General features: G+C 55.8%; 3 protein-coding genes across 3 annotated transcripts in view; all 3 read right to left on the bottom strand.

The window, feature by feature from the left end:
• Positions 1-1,353: 1,353 nt before the first annotated feature.
• On the bottom strand, positions 1,354-1,809 carry ENH_00066590 (hypothetical protein; the record flags this gene model as incomplete). Its single annotated transcript, XM_013582319.1, is given in 2 exon segments — positions 1,354-1,560; positions 1,564-1,809. Coding segments are annotated over 2 exon segments (453 nt in total).
• Positions 1,810-3,611: 1,802 nt separating this feature from the next.
• On the bottom strand, positions 3,612-7,750 carry ENH_00066580 (hypothetical protein, conserved; the record flags this gene model as incomplete). Its single annotated transcript, XM_013582318.1, has 7 exons — positions 3,612-3,741; positions 3,982-4,071; positions 4,333-4,444; positions 4,750-5,138; positions 5,523-5,883; positions 6,382-6,671; positions 7,032-7,750. 7 exons carry the CDS (start codon positions 7,748-7,750, stop codon positions 3,612-3,614), a joined length of 2,091 nt encoding a protein of 696 aa, XP_013437772.1.
• Positions 7,751-10,438: 2,688 nt separating this feature from the next.
• The window catches only part of ENH_00066570 (ATPase 2, putative), a gene marked incomplete at both ends in the record, with an annotated part of 6,366 nt that continues 4,738 nt past the window's right edge, over positions 10,439-12,066 (bottom strand). The window contains 3 exons of the mRNA XM_013582317.1: positions 10,439-10,711; positions 10,990-11,069; positions 11,299-11,587. Coding sequence (XP_013437771.1) covers positions 10,439-10,711; positions 10,990-11,069; positions 11,299-11,587 — 642 coding nt within the window. The remainder of the gene's footprint in view (positions 10,712-10,989; positions 11,070-11,298; positions 11,588-12,066) is intronic.

The raw sequence follows: 12,066 nt of genomic DNA, 5'->3' as shown, positions 1-12,066 counted from the left end.
GGGAGGAGGAGCAACCTTCACGGGTTGTTCCATATACATCGTCTTCTTCTTCTTGCCAAGACCACGCTCTTCTGCAGTTTCGTACTGCGCAGTCTCAATAGTTTCGGTCTCATACTGCACCTCAACCTCATCCTCGGCGGCGAGATACCTTCCCTTCTTTGATGGAGCAGCCTCAATGATCATAGGAGCAGCCTCAATGACCATGGGAGCAGCTTTTTTCGTAGGAGCTGCCATTATGATTGGGGCAGGAGCCTTGGTTGGTGGTGCATACTTTTTGGGAGGAGGAGCAACCTTCACGGGTTGTTCCATATACATCGTCTTCTTCTTCTTTCCAAGACCACGCTCTTCTGCAGTTTCGTACTGTTCAGTCTCAACCTCCTCAGCTTCAAACTGCACCTCAACCTCATCCTCAGCAGCAAGGTACCTGCCCTTCTTTGATGGAGCAGCTTCAATTATCATAGGAGCAGCCTCAACGACCATAGGAGCAGCCTTCTTTGTAGGTGCTGCCATTATGATAGGAGCCGGCGCCTTAATAGGTGGAACGTATTTCTTGGGAGGAGGAGCAACCTTCACGGGTTCAAGCATATACACCGTCGTCTTCTTCTTCTTTCCAAGACCGCGTTCTTCTGCAGTCTCGTACTGCGCAGTCTCAATAGTTTCGGTCTCATACTGCACCTCAACCTCATCCTCAGCAGCAAGGTACCTACCCTTCTTTGATGGAGCAGCTTCAATTATCATAGGAGCAGCCTCAATGACCATGGGAGCAGCTTTTTTCGTAGGAGCTGCCATCATGATTGGGGCAGGAGCCTTGACAGGTGGAACATATTTCTTGGGAGGAGGAGCAACCTTCACGGGTTGTTCCATATACATCGTCGTCTTCTTCTTCTTTCCAAGACCGCGTTCTTCTGCAGTTTCGTACTGCGCAGTCTCAATAGTTTCGGTCTCATACTGCACCTCAACCTCATCCTCAGCAGCAAGGTACCTACCCTTCTTTGAAGTATCCTTGTTCTTCGGATGTGACATATGACTCTCCCTCAGGTACCTTTTCTGCTTGAGCGGTGTCTTCAGAACCTGAAACGGTGAAGTTATTGCTGGTGGTCGCGTCACATTGGCCCCGGCTTCTCAGCTTTTTTCTCCAATCTGGTCTGTCCGCCCCTTCATTTTCAGCATTCACCTGTTCGACATTGCTTTCCTGTGTCTCTGTGACGCTGAAGCCTTCCGCTTCCATGCTTCCTGTCATCGCAGGAGCTTCATAGTATGTAGGGGTGTTTTCAAGTGTCTCATAGCTCTGGGAGCCAAGCTCTGCTGCAAGAGATATGCCCGGCAGCGCGAGCAGTAAGGACGAGTGCAGCCTCATCTTAACGGAGCTGCACACACCTGTAGGCGTCTTTGGCGGCTACCAACCCCTGCACAGATTACTAAAAAAGAAGAGGAATCGGCAAACACGGGACCTCCCAGAAAACTAACTTTATGACCTTGTGACGGTCCGTTGCCTTTGCTTAGGCAGTTGCGAACAACAGTCGCGCGGAGTGCACAATGTGGGGTCGGCGGCGGCGCAACCTATCGGGCTGCCAGCTTACCTGTCCCACGGCTCCGCTCGGAGCGGGAAAGGGAGGCTCCGCGTCCTATATTTTCGCTCGGATGAGACCTTGAAACAAATGAAAAGCTATAAATCGTCCAACTTTTACAAAAGAGAAATTCGGCCCGTTGCCGTAGTCCTGTTTTCCTCGCGGCGAGTGCCAGGCCCGTGTGAACTTGCGAAGTGACTCTTACCCGGTATAAGCGCTGCATAAGCAACATGAGCGCCATTTCACATTGAAAACTTCAAGAATTTGAATTTCTAGTTTTAATGTTTTCCAGTTTATATCATACTATGGAACCGCTGCATTTCTTTCAATTGGCGGCCTCGAGTTCATTTCCGGTGGTGGTCACTTTCGGTCTTGAGGCGCATTACTCAAAACACCGCCCATAGTCCTAGTTGCCGGCGTAATCTCAAGAACCTTTTTCTTCTAAATCCGACGATATTTCAGAGGAAAGCAAAACTCCAGTGGCTGACAACTACAAACGCCCAAGAGCACGTTTCCACCGTGCTGGTTGAATAGGTCGTAGCAGAGTGCAGTACGAACGACCCTGCAAAGAGGGCTCAGTGGATATGGAATTTGGAACATTGTTTCTTCTAGTAATGGAATCAACAGCTACTTCTAAGGAGATGCTTGGCACCCGTCGCAATTCCTAATTCACGCTACTAGCAGCATATTGAGCACAGGATTTTTGTTCGAAGGCCAGCGTACCTGTTGCTGCCCAGTTTGTCCTAGTGAGGCAAGAGACTTCACTTGCTCTTAATAACCCCTGCCCCGTAGCAGCAGAACTCTGCGAACTGTTCCGGCGGTGGAGCGGCACCGAACACTCACAAGCATGTAACGAACATCAGCAAGCTGAATACCACTAGCTAATGCCGAGCTGAAAAAAGCAATAGCCTGCTCAACTGAGCACAGGTGCATACGGAGGTCTACTACAAGGGGATCACATTGGGCGTCGTTGGTGCAACAATGGACGTAGACCACCGCTTTGCACTTCGTGTCGCCTAGTACCTGACTTGTTGCTACACAAGGTTCAAGATCTGCCCGGGCCTTTGGTGAAGTGCATAAAACAGGCCACTATTCACTTATTCAGCTTCCCGGGAGCAGTTACCCAGCATGGCTGCTCTGTGTAGCGGAAACAGCACAAGCGCGGGCTGCATTTGAAACCGTTGCTTTGGTGGAGCCACCATGAAGAAGCGCACAGCTCAAAAGCAATTGCAATAAATTCGTGCACGCCGCTGTCGCGCCATACGATGAGCCCAGGTTTGCTTTACATATTTGGTTCAAGTTAGTCCAAGGACATTTTCACAAATGAAGGCATAGCAGGATGTCAAACTTGAATGGCCTTGTCTGGAACCTCAACGGCGGAACTTAGAGAGTCATTTCTCCATCGAATTGACAAAGTGAGAGGCGAGGAATCTGCAGCTGCTTCAAAAATCAAGGAGGTCCACGAATCAAAGGCCACTTCTGCTACTTTGCCACTATTTTTGGCCTTTGAAGCAGCTGTAGTTTCCTGAATCAAAGGCCAGCTTCCTACTTTGCCACTGTTCGGATGACTGAGTGGAAGCACGAATCAGAAGCGTTTGAGCCGAGCCATATCATTGCCATCTGGCTCTTCGCATCTAGCCAAACACTACGTAAGAATGAAGCTTTCTGAAAAGGAGATGACTAGGAATCACGTAGGGCAGAGAACAAGTCTAAACTGTCTAGCTTGCATCTAGCCAAACACTACCTATGAATGCAACTTGCAGAAAAGAAGATGACTAGAAATCACGTATGGCAGCGAAAAAGTCGACACCGTCTAGCTCGCAACAGCAGCTAAACTGCGTTCGTTAATCGCTGGAGGCGTTAACTATCAGCTTGGACTCATGGGAAACCTGTTCACAATAGGCGAGCACGCCAAACACGAAACGGTCCCAGCTACCTTTACACCTTTGCAAAGGCAACCCTACTGCGACCAAACGGGTCTGCAGCCGTGCACGCCAGCAGCCCTCAAAAGCGGTCGCTATTTGTTTTGTTCAGGCTCAGCCGTTAGCGCCTCCCAGAGCAAGCTTCAGCCACAACCCTGCTGCGCAGGTGAAGCACGTAAAGCTCCAGTGTGACAAGAGCTGCAATTGCGGCCACCACCGCACCAGGAACCCACCACGCCAGTTCACAGACTCTGCTCAGCACCAAGCACACAAGCACTCACAGAACTGCATACTTGAAAACGCTCCATTTACAGTATTTTCCTGCAAGGTCCGCGTTTTCGCAACTTTTGCAGGTTCAAACATTCTAAAGACGCCTACACACACTCGGCATTGAGACTGAGAAGCCGTGGATGCTCAGGTTGGCGGAAAGCTGCATTCGTTTGCTGCAAGAGAGATTGTCTGGCGAGCCAATGTTGCGTTTCTCAGCTCACTTTGTTTCAGGGTTCATTTCAAAGAGAATCTTCACACTGCAGTCAGGATCCGCACACCTGTTAGTGTAGGGCACGTAGACCTGATCTCCTCTGCATTCAAATACAAAACAACAGTATCCCCATCATCAGGACTCAATACCAAAAGAAAAGCAACCAAGCATAAAAACAACACTAAGAGTGCAAATGGAAAAAAGGCGGCGAGCGTGATCGATATGAGGAGGGCATCGTAGGACGCAAGCGCGTTACTAAAGAGAAGTTGCAAAGTACATTGTTCAGACAGGAAAGCATAAATCAAGACAAGCAGGAAGTGTGCTATTTCTAATTCTGAAGATAAGGTGATGCGATATTTACATGCAGACTGCGCGGTCTGCGCAGGCAACGTCGTTGGCCGGCTCCGCGTGCTTTTCCTTAAGTCCCACTCGCCAGTTGTCGCGATCCATCACCAACTTGAACAAGGAGAGAACTGCAGAGGCACAAGGCAGCAAAATACCTCAAAAGGAGCGAAACTGCAGATCTGTGCGCCGTGAACAAAGAGAAAACTGCAGGGGCACAAGACAGCAAAACACCTCAAAAGGATCAGAATTGCAGGTCTGTGTGCCGTGAAACGTGTGAAGAAAGCAGCAACAGCGCAGTTAACTGTCTTCCACTGCCGCATCAGCACTCGGGCCTGTGCAACATCTGTCTTTCTTTTCCTTTAGTGCACAGTTGTTGAATCTATTGGAGCACAGTTGTTGAATCTATTGGCCATGTTCTATCTGCTGCGCAGACCTCTGGTGCCGAAGCGGATCTGCCTCCACTGGTCAGCGCCCATGGAAAGGAAGGGCTGCGGCACGACGCAGAGGACATCTCCTATTCCCTCTTCATGAATGACAAGTTTTTCAAGGGGAATCTGGAGCCTGGGGGGATCACTTTGGGTTTGAGTCAGAGCGAAAGAAAGAGAAGGAAGCGGCCGGCTGTTGGGTCGCTGCAGCAGCGGGCAAGTGCGTCTGTAGGTCTTCTCTCCAGCTTCTCCTTGCAACGACACTGGGCGAGATATGTGCGCATTCAAAGAGTCTTCTTCAGCCTCAGGGTCTTTGCAAAGTTCATGTTCCACGTCCAGCGGCAGCCAAGCGCGCAGGCTTTTCCACATGGGCGGCGGCACCACCAGGCACTCCGAGCTGCAGCCGCAGACGAGCCCACAGCAGCAAACAGTTGCAGCAGCAGCAGAGAGAGCACAGCGCATTCAACTTCGCGGAAAAAGCAAGTCAAGTACACACTCCTGTCTCAATCCTCTGCAGCCGCCTGTGGAAGCAGCAGCTACCCATTTCACGCCACCACTTGCCCATTCTACAACTCCGAATGTCCTAAGAAGAGCCTCTGGAATATTCTGTGAGGCTGTGCTTCTCTGCATGCGTTTCTGCTGCGTTTCCTCGCTCTAAGGCTGCTTCTGCAGCTTTTGCAAAACCCTCTTTTGCTACTGAGTCCTGCTTCGGAAAGCTGCAAAATGCATGCGAATCTGCTTTTTCCGCTGCACTTGTGCATTTTTTCCAAAGTCCACTCACCTCAAGTCCACAACTGCTTCCCAAGACCGCGAAAGAGGATGGCCCACTGGCTCGCCGCAGAGCTTCCAGTCGAAAGTTGTGAAGTGCAGCAAAGCGTCCACCCCAGCAGCCCCCGTTTGCATGCGCTGCGCCCACTCCATTTCTCCGAAAATGCTGCGGGCCTCTCGGGAGAAATAAAGGAAAGAGGGCACTTCGGCAGGGGGCCCCGGCTCCGGCGGGGCCTCTGCTGCTGCTGCAGCAGCAGCAGCAGCAGCAGCAGCAGCACGCGGCGGCGGCAAGTTGATGTCCAGTCCCACGCCCTTCACCGCCGGCTCCAGAAGCAAATTCCACAAAGAAGCTTCGCGGCAGCAGAGGTCCGGCCCTGAGCCGCAGCAGCCCACACAAGCAGCAAGACCAGTGGACCACTCGGCAGCTTTTGCTGCAGCACGGAGCTAGGCAGCAAGACCAGTGGACCACCTGCCAGCTCTTGCTGCTGCAGCACAAACTCCAGCGCACTGCAGCGCCGCCAGCAGCAGCAGCAAGAACGCAGCAGCTCCTGCTTCGGCCGGCGAAGCACATCAGCAGCAACTAAGCAGCAGCAGCAGCAGCAGCAGCAGCACAGCCACAAAGGGCCCCCTAGGGGCCCCCGAGCCCTTAAGACCCAGAGAGGCAGCAAAGTCTTTCAAAAGACTGTGGGGCCCCCCAGGGGCATTTAGGGCCTCCCCAGCTGCCCCAGAGGCCCGGGGGGCCCCCGCAGGGGCCCCCAGGGTACAGGGGGCCCCCCGGGTACGCAGGGGAAGGGGGGGGCCCCCAGCCAGGAGAACCTGCAAAAAGGACTTCAAATTAATTCGAAAATTAATTCAAAAGAGTTAAATCTCACCTGCAATTCCCCAAACTCCGTCAAGACCTTCGTAAGCGTCGAAGTCCGTGTCTCTTTCCAACACCAACTTCACTGGAAACTTGCTGAGGCGGAGAGAGAAGAAAGAAGGCACACTCATCTCCGCAGTACCCTCTTGGGGGGCCCCTGGGGGCCCCCCAGGGGGGCCCCCTGGGGGGCCCCCAGGGGGGCCCCCTGGGGGGCCCCCCACGTGGGTCGGCACCAGCTCCACAGTGTCGTACCCCTCGAGGCGAAGTTCAGAAACGAAAATGCCGTCCACGATTTGCTTATAGCTGCAGTCACATGCACAGCAAACTCTGCTGCTGCTGCTGCTGCTGCTGCTGCTGCTGCTGCTGCTGCTGAAGCTAGAATGGGCAGGTGCCTGTACACCCCCAGCGGCAGACGCAGGGGAGAAGGCAATGGGCAGCAGCAAATGCGAAGCAGCAGCAGCAGCAGCAGCAGCAGCGGCGGAAGCAGCAGCAGCAGCAGTTGCAAACGAAAAGACAGAAAAGCAAAACCGTAGCTGCTGCTTCTACGGCGCGTCGCGGCGTCGACTGCAGCAGCAGCAGCAACAGCAGCAGCAGCAGCAGCAGCAGCAGCAACAGCAGCAGCAGCAGCAACAGCAGCAGCAGCAGCAGCAGCAGCGAGCGCACCGCGCAGCATATTGGGGGTCGTGCTGCTTGGAGGCCCGGCAGCTGAAAGGAGACTCTGAAAAAGGGGTACAAACTTCGTGCCAGTTGAGGCACCAAGTGCTGCTGCTGGAAGCATCGGGGTTGTAGCAGTCTTGCTGCTGCTGCTGCTGCTGCTGCTGCTTCGCCAGCTGCTTGCGCTGCTTCGCCTCGGCGTCCCCCTGCTGCTGCTGCTGCTGCTGCTGCTGCGCCGCTGCTGGCTCTCCCGCAGGCGCTTCCCGCGGGCTGCCGGCGTCCTCCGCAGCAGCTTGCTGCTGCCGCCGCGCCGCAGCAAGGGCCTGCTGCTGCTGCTGCTGCTGCTGCTGCAGCAGCGAGCCGCGCCTGCCAGAAGTGCATGCAGAAGACCCCGAAGCAAACAGCCGCAAACCCTCCTTGCAAGAGTCCAGCCCCAGCAGCAGCTGCTGCCCCCCCACTTGGACTTGCAGGGCCACGCGGCTGCCCACGACTTTAAGGGGCACTTGGGCTGGGGTTTGGAGGGCCTTGGCGGGTCCTGCTGCTGCTGCTGCTGCTGCTGCTGCTGCTATTGCTGCAGCTTCTGCTGCGGCGGCCGCCGCTGCCGCTGCGTCGGGCACTTCCCGCGGGGCCCCCGGCGGAGCTGCTGCTGCTGCTGCTGCTGCAGCGCCAGCGGGGCCCCCCAAGATCAGGAAGCAGCAGCAGCAGCAGCAAGCAGCAAGAAAGAGCATGCACCTGGGGGCCCGCAGCAGCCCCCGCGGGGGGCCCCCGGGGCCCCTGGAGGCCCCCCCAAGCCTCATTGCTGCCAGCAGGGTACAGTAAGAGAAAGCCCTGGGGGCCCCTGTGGCCTCTAAGGCACTGAGGCCCTCTCTTGTGGGGCCCCGCGAGGCTGCTGCTGCAGCTAGCAGCTGTGGCTGCTCCCGCTGCAGGCTTGGGGGCTGTCTTGGGCTGCTGCTGCTGCTGCTGCTGCTGCTGCTGCGCTAAGGGGAGAAATGAAGTGCAGCAAATGGCACTTGGGCACTTGGGGGGAGTGTGCAAACGGCGGGCCAGGCTTCTGCCTCAGGCACTTTTTGCAGAAGTTCAAAAAGGAAATCCAAACAAAATAAAAACAAATGAAGAATTCAAATAATCCCAAAGAGCTGCAGACACGCGCAATCCCGAGAGATAGCCTCGTGGGGGGCCCCCCGGCTCGCCTGCTGCCACCCCGGGGCCCCCCTCGGTGGCCGCCACCCCTCCGTCTTTGTCAGTTTGCTCTTCAGAGCCGGTTTAGATTTAGAGTTTAGGGTTTAGAGCGCAGGGTTTAGGGTTTAGGGTTTAGGGTTTAGGCTCAAGACAGCCAGCACGGCCTCCGAGGTGTACTGGCCTGGTCTACTAGTGCACCTCTGCAAGTCTTATTTAATCTCGCTTTGCTGCTGCACTCAAAAAGCACTCAAAAAGGTATTTCGGAGATTTTTCTGAATTTTGTTTCAAAGCCCAGCTCAGCTTCGAAGGCTGCGAGTTGGCGCCGGGTGCGCCGCGAGAAGAAGTGCAGCCAGCAGGAACTCGGGCTGCGGCGAGTGGAGCTGGAAATAGACAAAAAGAGATTAAAAGGAGAAATAAAATGTTTTCAAAAAAGAAATGAAGTCCAAAAGCCAAACGAGGCCGCTGAAACGGCGCCTGCAAATGCGGAAACGTTTCTGCACACCTGCAAGCTGGGGTGTACGTACACCTGAATGTCTCCCACAAAAAACTCCAGGTGTCTGTACACCTGCGCGAGACACACCCCAAAACAGAAGCAGCAGCTCTTTTGAGGTCTTGTCCATATTTCTCACATTTCTGGAAATGTTTCCTTCTGCTGCAGCCCATTTAGCTGCGTCTCTGCGATTTTGTCTTCTTTTTTGTTCCTTTTTGTTCCTTTTTCCCCTGTCTTTTGTCTTTTGTCTTCTTTTTCTTCTTCCTCTCCACTAAAAATACCTTTAGGGGCCCCACAGCCTTCAGAAAGTGCCCCACGCGCAGCGAGCTCAGCCACTGCGCTGTACGTACACCTGAGGCTCTGCAAAACTGAAACGGGTGGTGATTTGGTGGGGTTGTTGTCTTCGCCTCAGCATGCATTTACTGGGTTTTAGTATCATTAAAAATGTATTATTTGGGTTTTAGTATCATTAAAAATGTATTTATTGGGTTTTAGTGTCATTAAAAAGTCCAGAGAGGTCAAAAGGCATAGGGGCCCCTTGTGGGGTCCTTTGCAGTTGCCCCACAGCTGCTTATCCTGGAAACCCGCTGCTGGGGGGCCCCTTGGGGGGCCCCCTCTCTCGGGGCCCCCACGGGGGCCTCAAGGGGGCCCCCCTAGAAAGGGTTTATTTGCTGTGGGGCCCCTCAGGGTGTGAAAGCTGCAGTTATAGTCCTGCATGCGCATGCAATTGTTTAATTAGATGAAGAAAATAAATCAAATGTTTATATGTTCTTGTTTAATTAAAGTCCTCGCCAAGAACAGAAAACAACACTAAAGCTTCAAGTGTCTGTGGCCCCGGGGGCCCCCCAAAGAGGGGTCCCAGAAGGGGGGCCCCCTGCCTTCGCCGTGGGGGCCCCCTAGGTGGGGGCCCCCATAGTTGGAGGCCCCCTAGTGGGGGGCCCCACCTTAGGGGCCCCCTAGTTGGGGGCCCCACCTTGGGGGCCCCCCTCCCGTGGGGGCCTTGTTGCGTTGGAGGCTCTGCATGCAGCTGCTGGTCTTTTAATTGATTTAAATCAACAAGAAAGTGCAAACAAATCCAGTCCCTTGAAACAGCAGCAGCTGCCGCTGCTGCTGTAGCTGCTGCTGCTGCTGCAGCGGCAGCAGCAGCAGCAGCAGCAGCAGCCACAGCAGCGCAACACGAAGCTGCCAAAGGCCCCCAAAAGGCTCACTGACTCACAAGAAACCCAATGGGCCCCTCTGAAGCAGAACTCTGGCTGCTGCTGCAGCAGGGGGCCCCCCTGCAGCGTCCCTAGGGTACCAGCAAAGGGGGCCCCCTGGGGGCCCCTTTGCTGGGTTTGAGGGGGCCCCTTAAACTTGGCCTGGGGCCCCCAGAGTGGGCCTTTTAGGGTCTCAAATGGAGACACAAATGGGCCAAAAAATGCAAAGAGGGGACAAAATAAATTGAGATTAAAAGCCAAACAGAAAAGAGCCCCCCAGGGGCCCCCCAGGGGGCCCCCAGGGCCTGAGACCCCTGTGGGGGCCCCCGCTAGGCCTCCTGCGCAGGGGCCCCTGTGGGGCCCCCCAGGGGGCCCCCCAGGAAGCCCCCCAGGGGGACCCCCAGGGGGCCCCCCAGGAAGCCCCCCAGGGGGCCCCCCAGGGGGCCCCCCAAGGGCTTCCCCGGGGGCCCCCAGGGGGCCCCCAGGGGCCCCCCAGGGGGCCCCCAGGGGGCCCCCCAGGGGGCCCCCAGGGGGGCCCCAGGGGGCCCCCATCACTTTGCGCGGGAACGAGCTGCGAGGGCAGAAGCCTGGAGACGGGAAACTGCTGCTTCTGTGTTGGCAAGAGACTGCAGCAGCTGCTGCATTGTCTCTGCCTGGACAGTGAGCAGCCGCAGCAGCGCGGGGGCCACCGCGGGCTGCTGCTGCTCGCTGCTGCTGCTGCTGCTGCTGCTGCTGCAGGCCTCCGGCTTCTGCTGCTGCAGGCTCGACAGCCACACGCGCAGCCCGTCAATCCGCTGCTGCCAGTCCGCCCACTGAAACTCCTCCTGCAGCGCCACAAGCAGCAGCAGCAGCAGCAGCAGCAGCAGCAGCAGCAGCAGCAGCAGCTTAAATTGACTCGGGAAGAAAGCATGCACCACAAGACACAACCGCAGCAACGTGACTGCCCATAGGCGAACCAGACTGCTAACGCTAACGGGAGCGACATGCTGCTGCTGCTGCTGCTGCTGCTGTTGCTGCTGCTGCTTCTGCCAGCTCTGCTGCTATTAGAGCACTAAGAACTTTCGCTGCTGCTGCTGCTGCTGCTGCTGTGTCGCGACAGTACCTGGATTTGAGCTAGCAGCTGCTCGTTTGCTGCTTCACACCGTGGATTCCTTTCACAGACGCCGCGGCTGACAGCCAACCCTGCAGCAGCAGCAGCAGCAGCAGCAGCAGCAGCAGCAGCAGCGTGCAATATAGCCAAAAAACCCCAACAAGCAGCAGCGTTGCAGTGGGGTCAAACTGCTTCTCGTGCATCCGCAGCAGCAGCAACTGCTGCGACGCCAACAGCAGCAGCAGCAGCAGCGCCAACAGCAGCAGCAGCGACAGCAGCAGCAGCAGCATCAACAGCAGCAGCAGCAGCAACTGTGCGCACCTTCAACAAGCCCTAAAGCCCTTATGAGGCTGTGGCCGAGCACTGCATGTCTTTTCTTAATTCGCCCCAGCTGCAGCACAAAGAGCAGCAGCTGCAGCAGCACGGCGTTCGCAACAGCAGCAGCAGCAGCAGCAGCAACAGCAGCAGCAGCAGCAGCAGGCCCACTGACCGCTGCCTTCATTTGGTTGTGCTTAGCAGCAAGAGCCTCCGTGTCTCTTGCTGTTGCTGCTGCTGCCTGCAGCACAGCTTCTGTCCTTTCTGCTGCTCCCGATATGCGCGCAGCAAGGCCCTGCAGCCCCACCACAGGCACCACAACCCCTGCAGCAGCAGCAGCAGCAGCAGCAGCAGCAACAGCAGCAGCAGCAAGGGCAGCAGCAGCAGCAGCAGACAGATGGTTAGTAACTGGCACACTAATTAACAGCAGCGCATTGGCGCTCAGCCGACTCGTGCTGCATTAACTGCAGCAGCAGCAAGAGCAGCAGCAACAGCAGCAGCAGCAGCAGCAGCAAATGCTGCAGCTGCTGGTGAGGGCTGCTGTTGTTGCTGCCGGCGCGCGTTCGGCTGCGGTTGCTGCTGCTGCTGCGGCATCGGAGAGTAAACCTGGGTAAAGCTGCCCTTTCCCAAACCCCAAACCCCAAACCCTAAACCCTAAACCCTAAACCCTAAACCCTAAACCCTAAACCCTAATTCCCTCACAAGGCCAATCTCGCAAACCGTAAAGTCTAAACCCTAAACCCTAATTCCCATTGCAAACACCATCCGCTCCTC

This window comes from Eimeria necatrix, genomic scaffold (genome assembly GCF_000499385.1).
Source record: "Eimeria necatrix Houghton genomic scaffold, Enh_scaff611, whole genome shotgun sequence".
NCBI lineage: Eukaryota > Apicomplexa > Conoidasida > Eucoccidiorida > Eimeriidae > Eimeria > Eimeria necatrix.
Note: the sequence above shows the minus strand (reverse complement) of the source record. Positions and strands in the feature narration are given on the sequence as shown.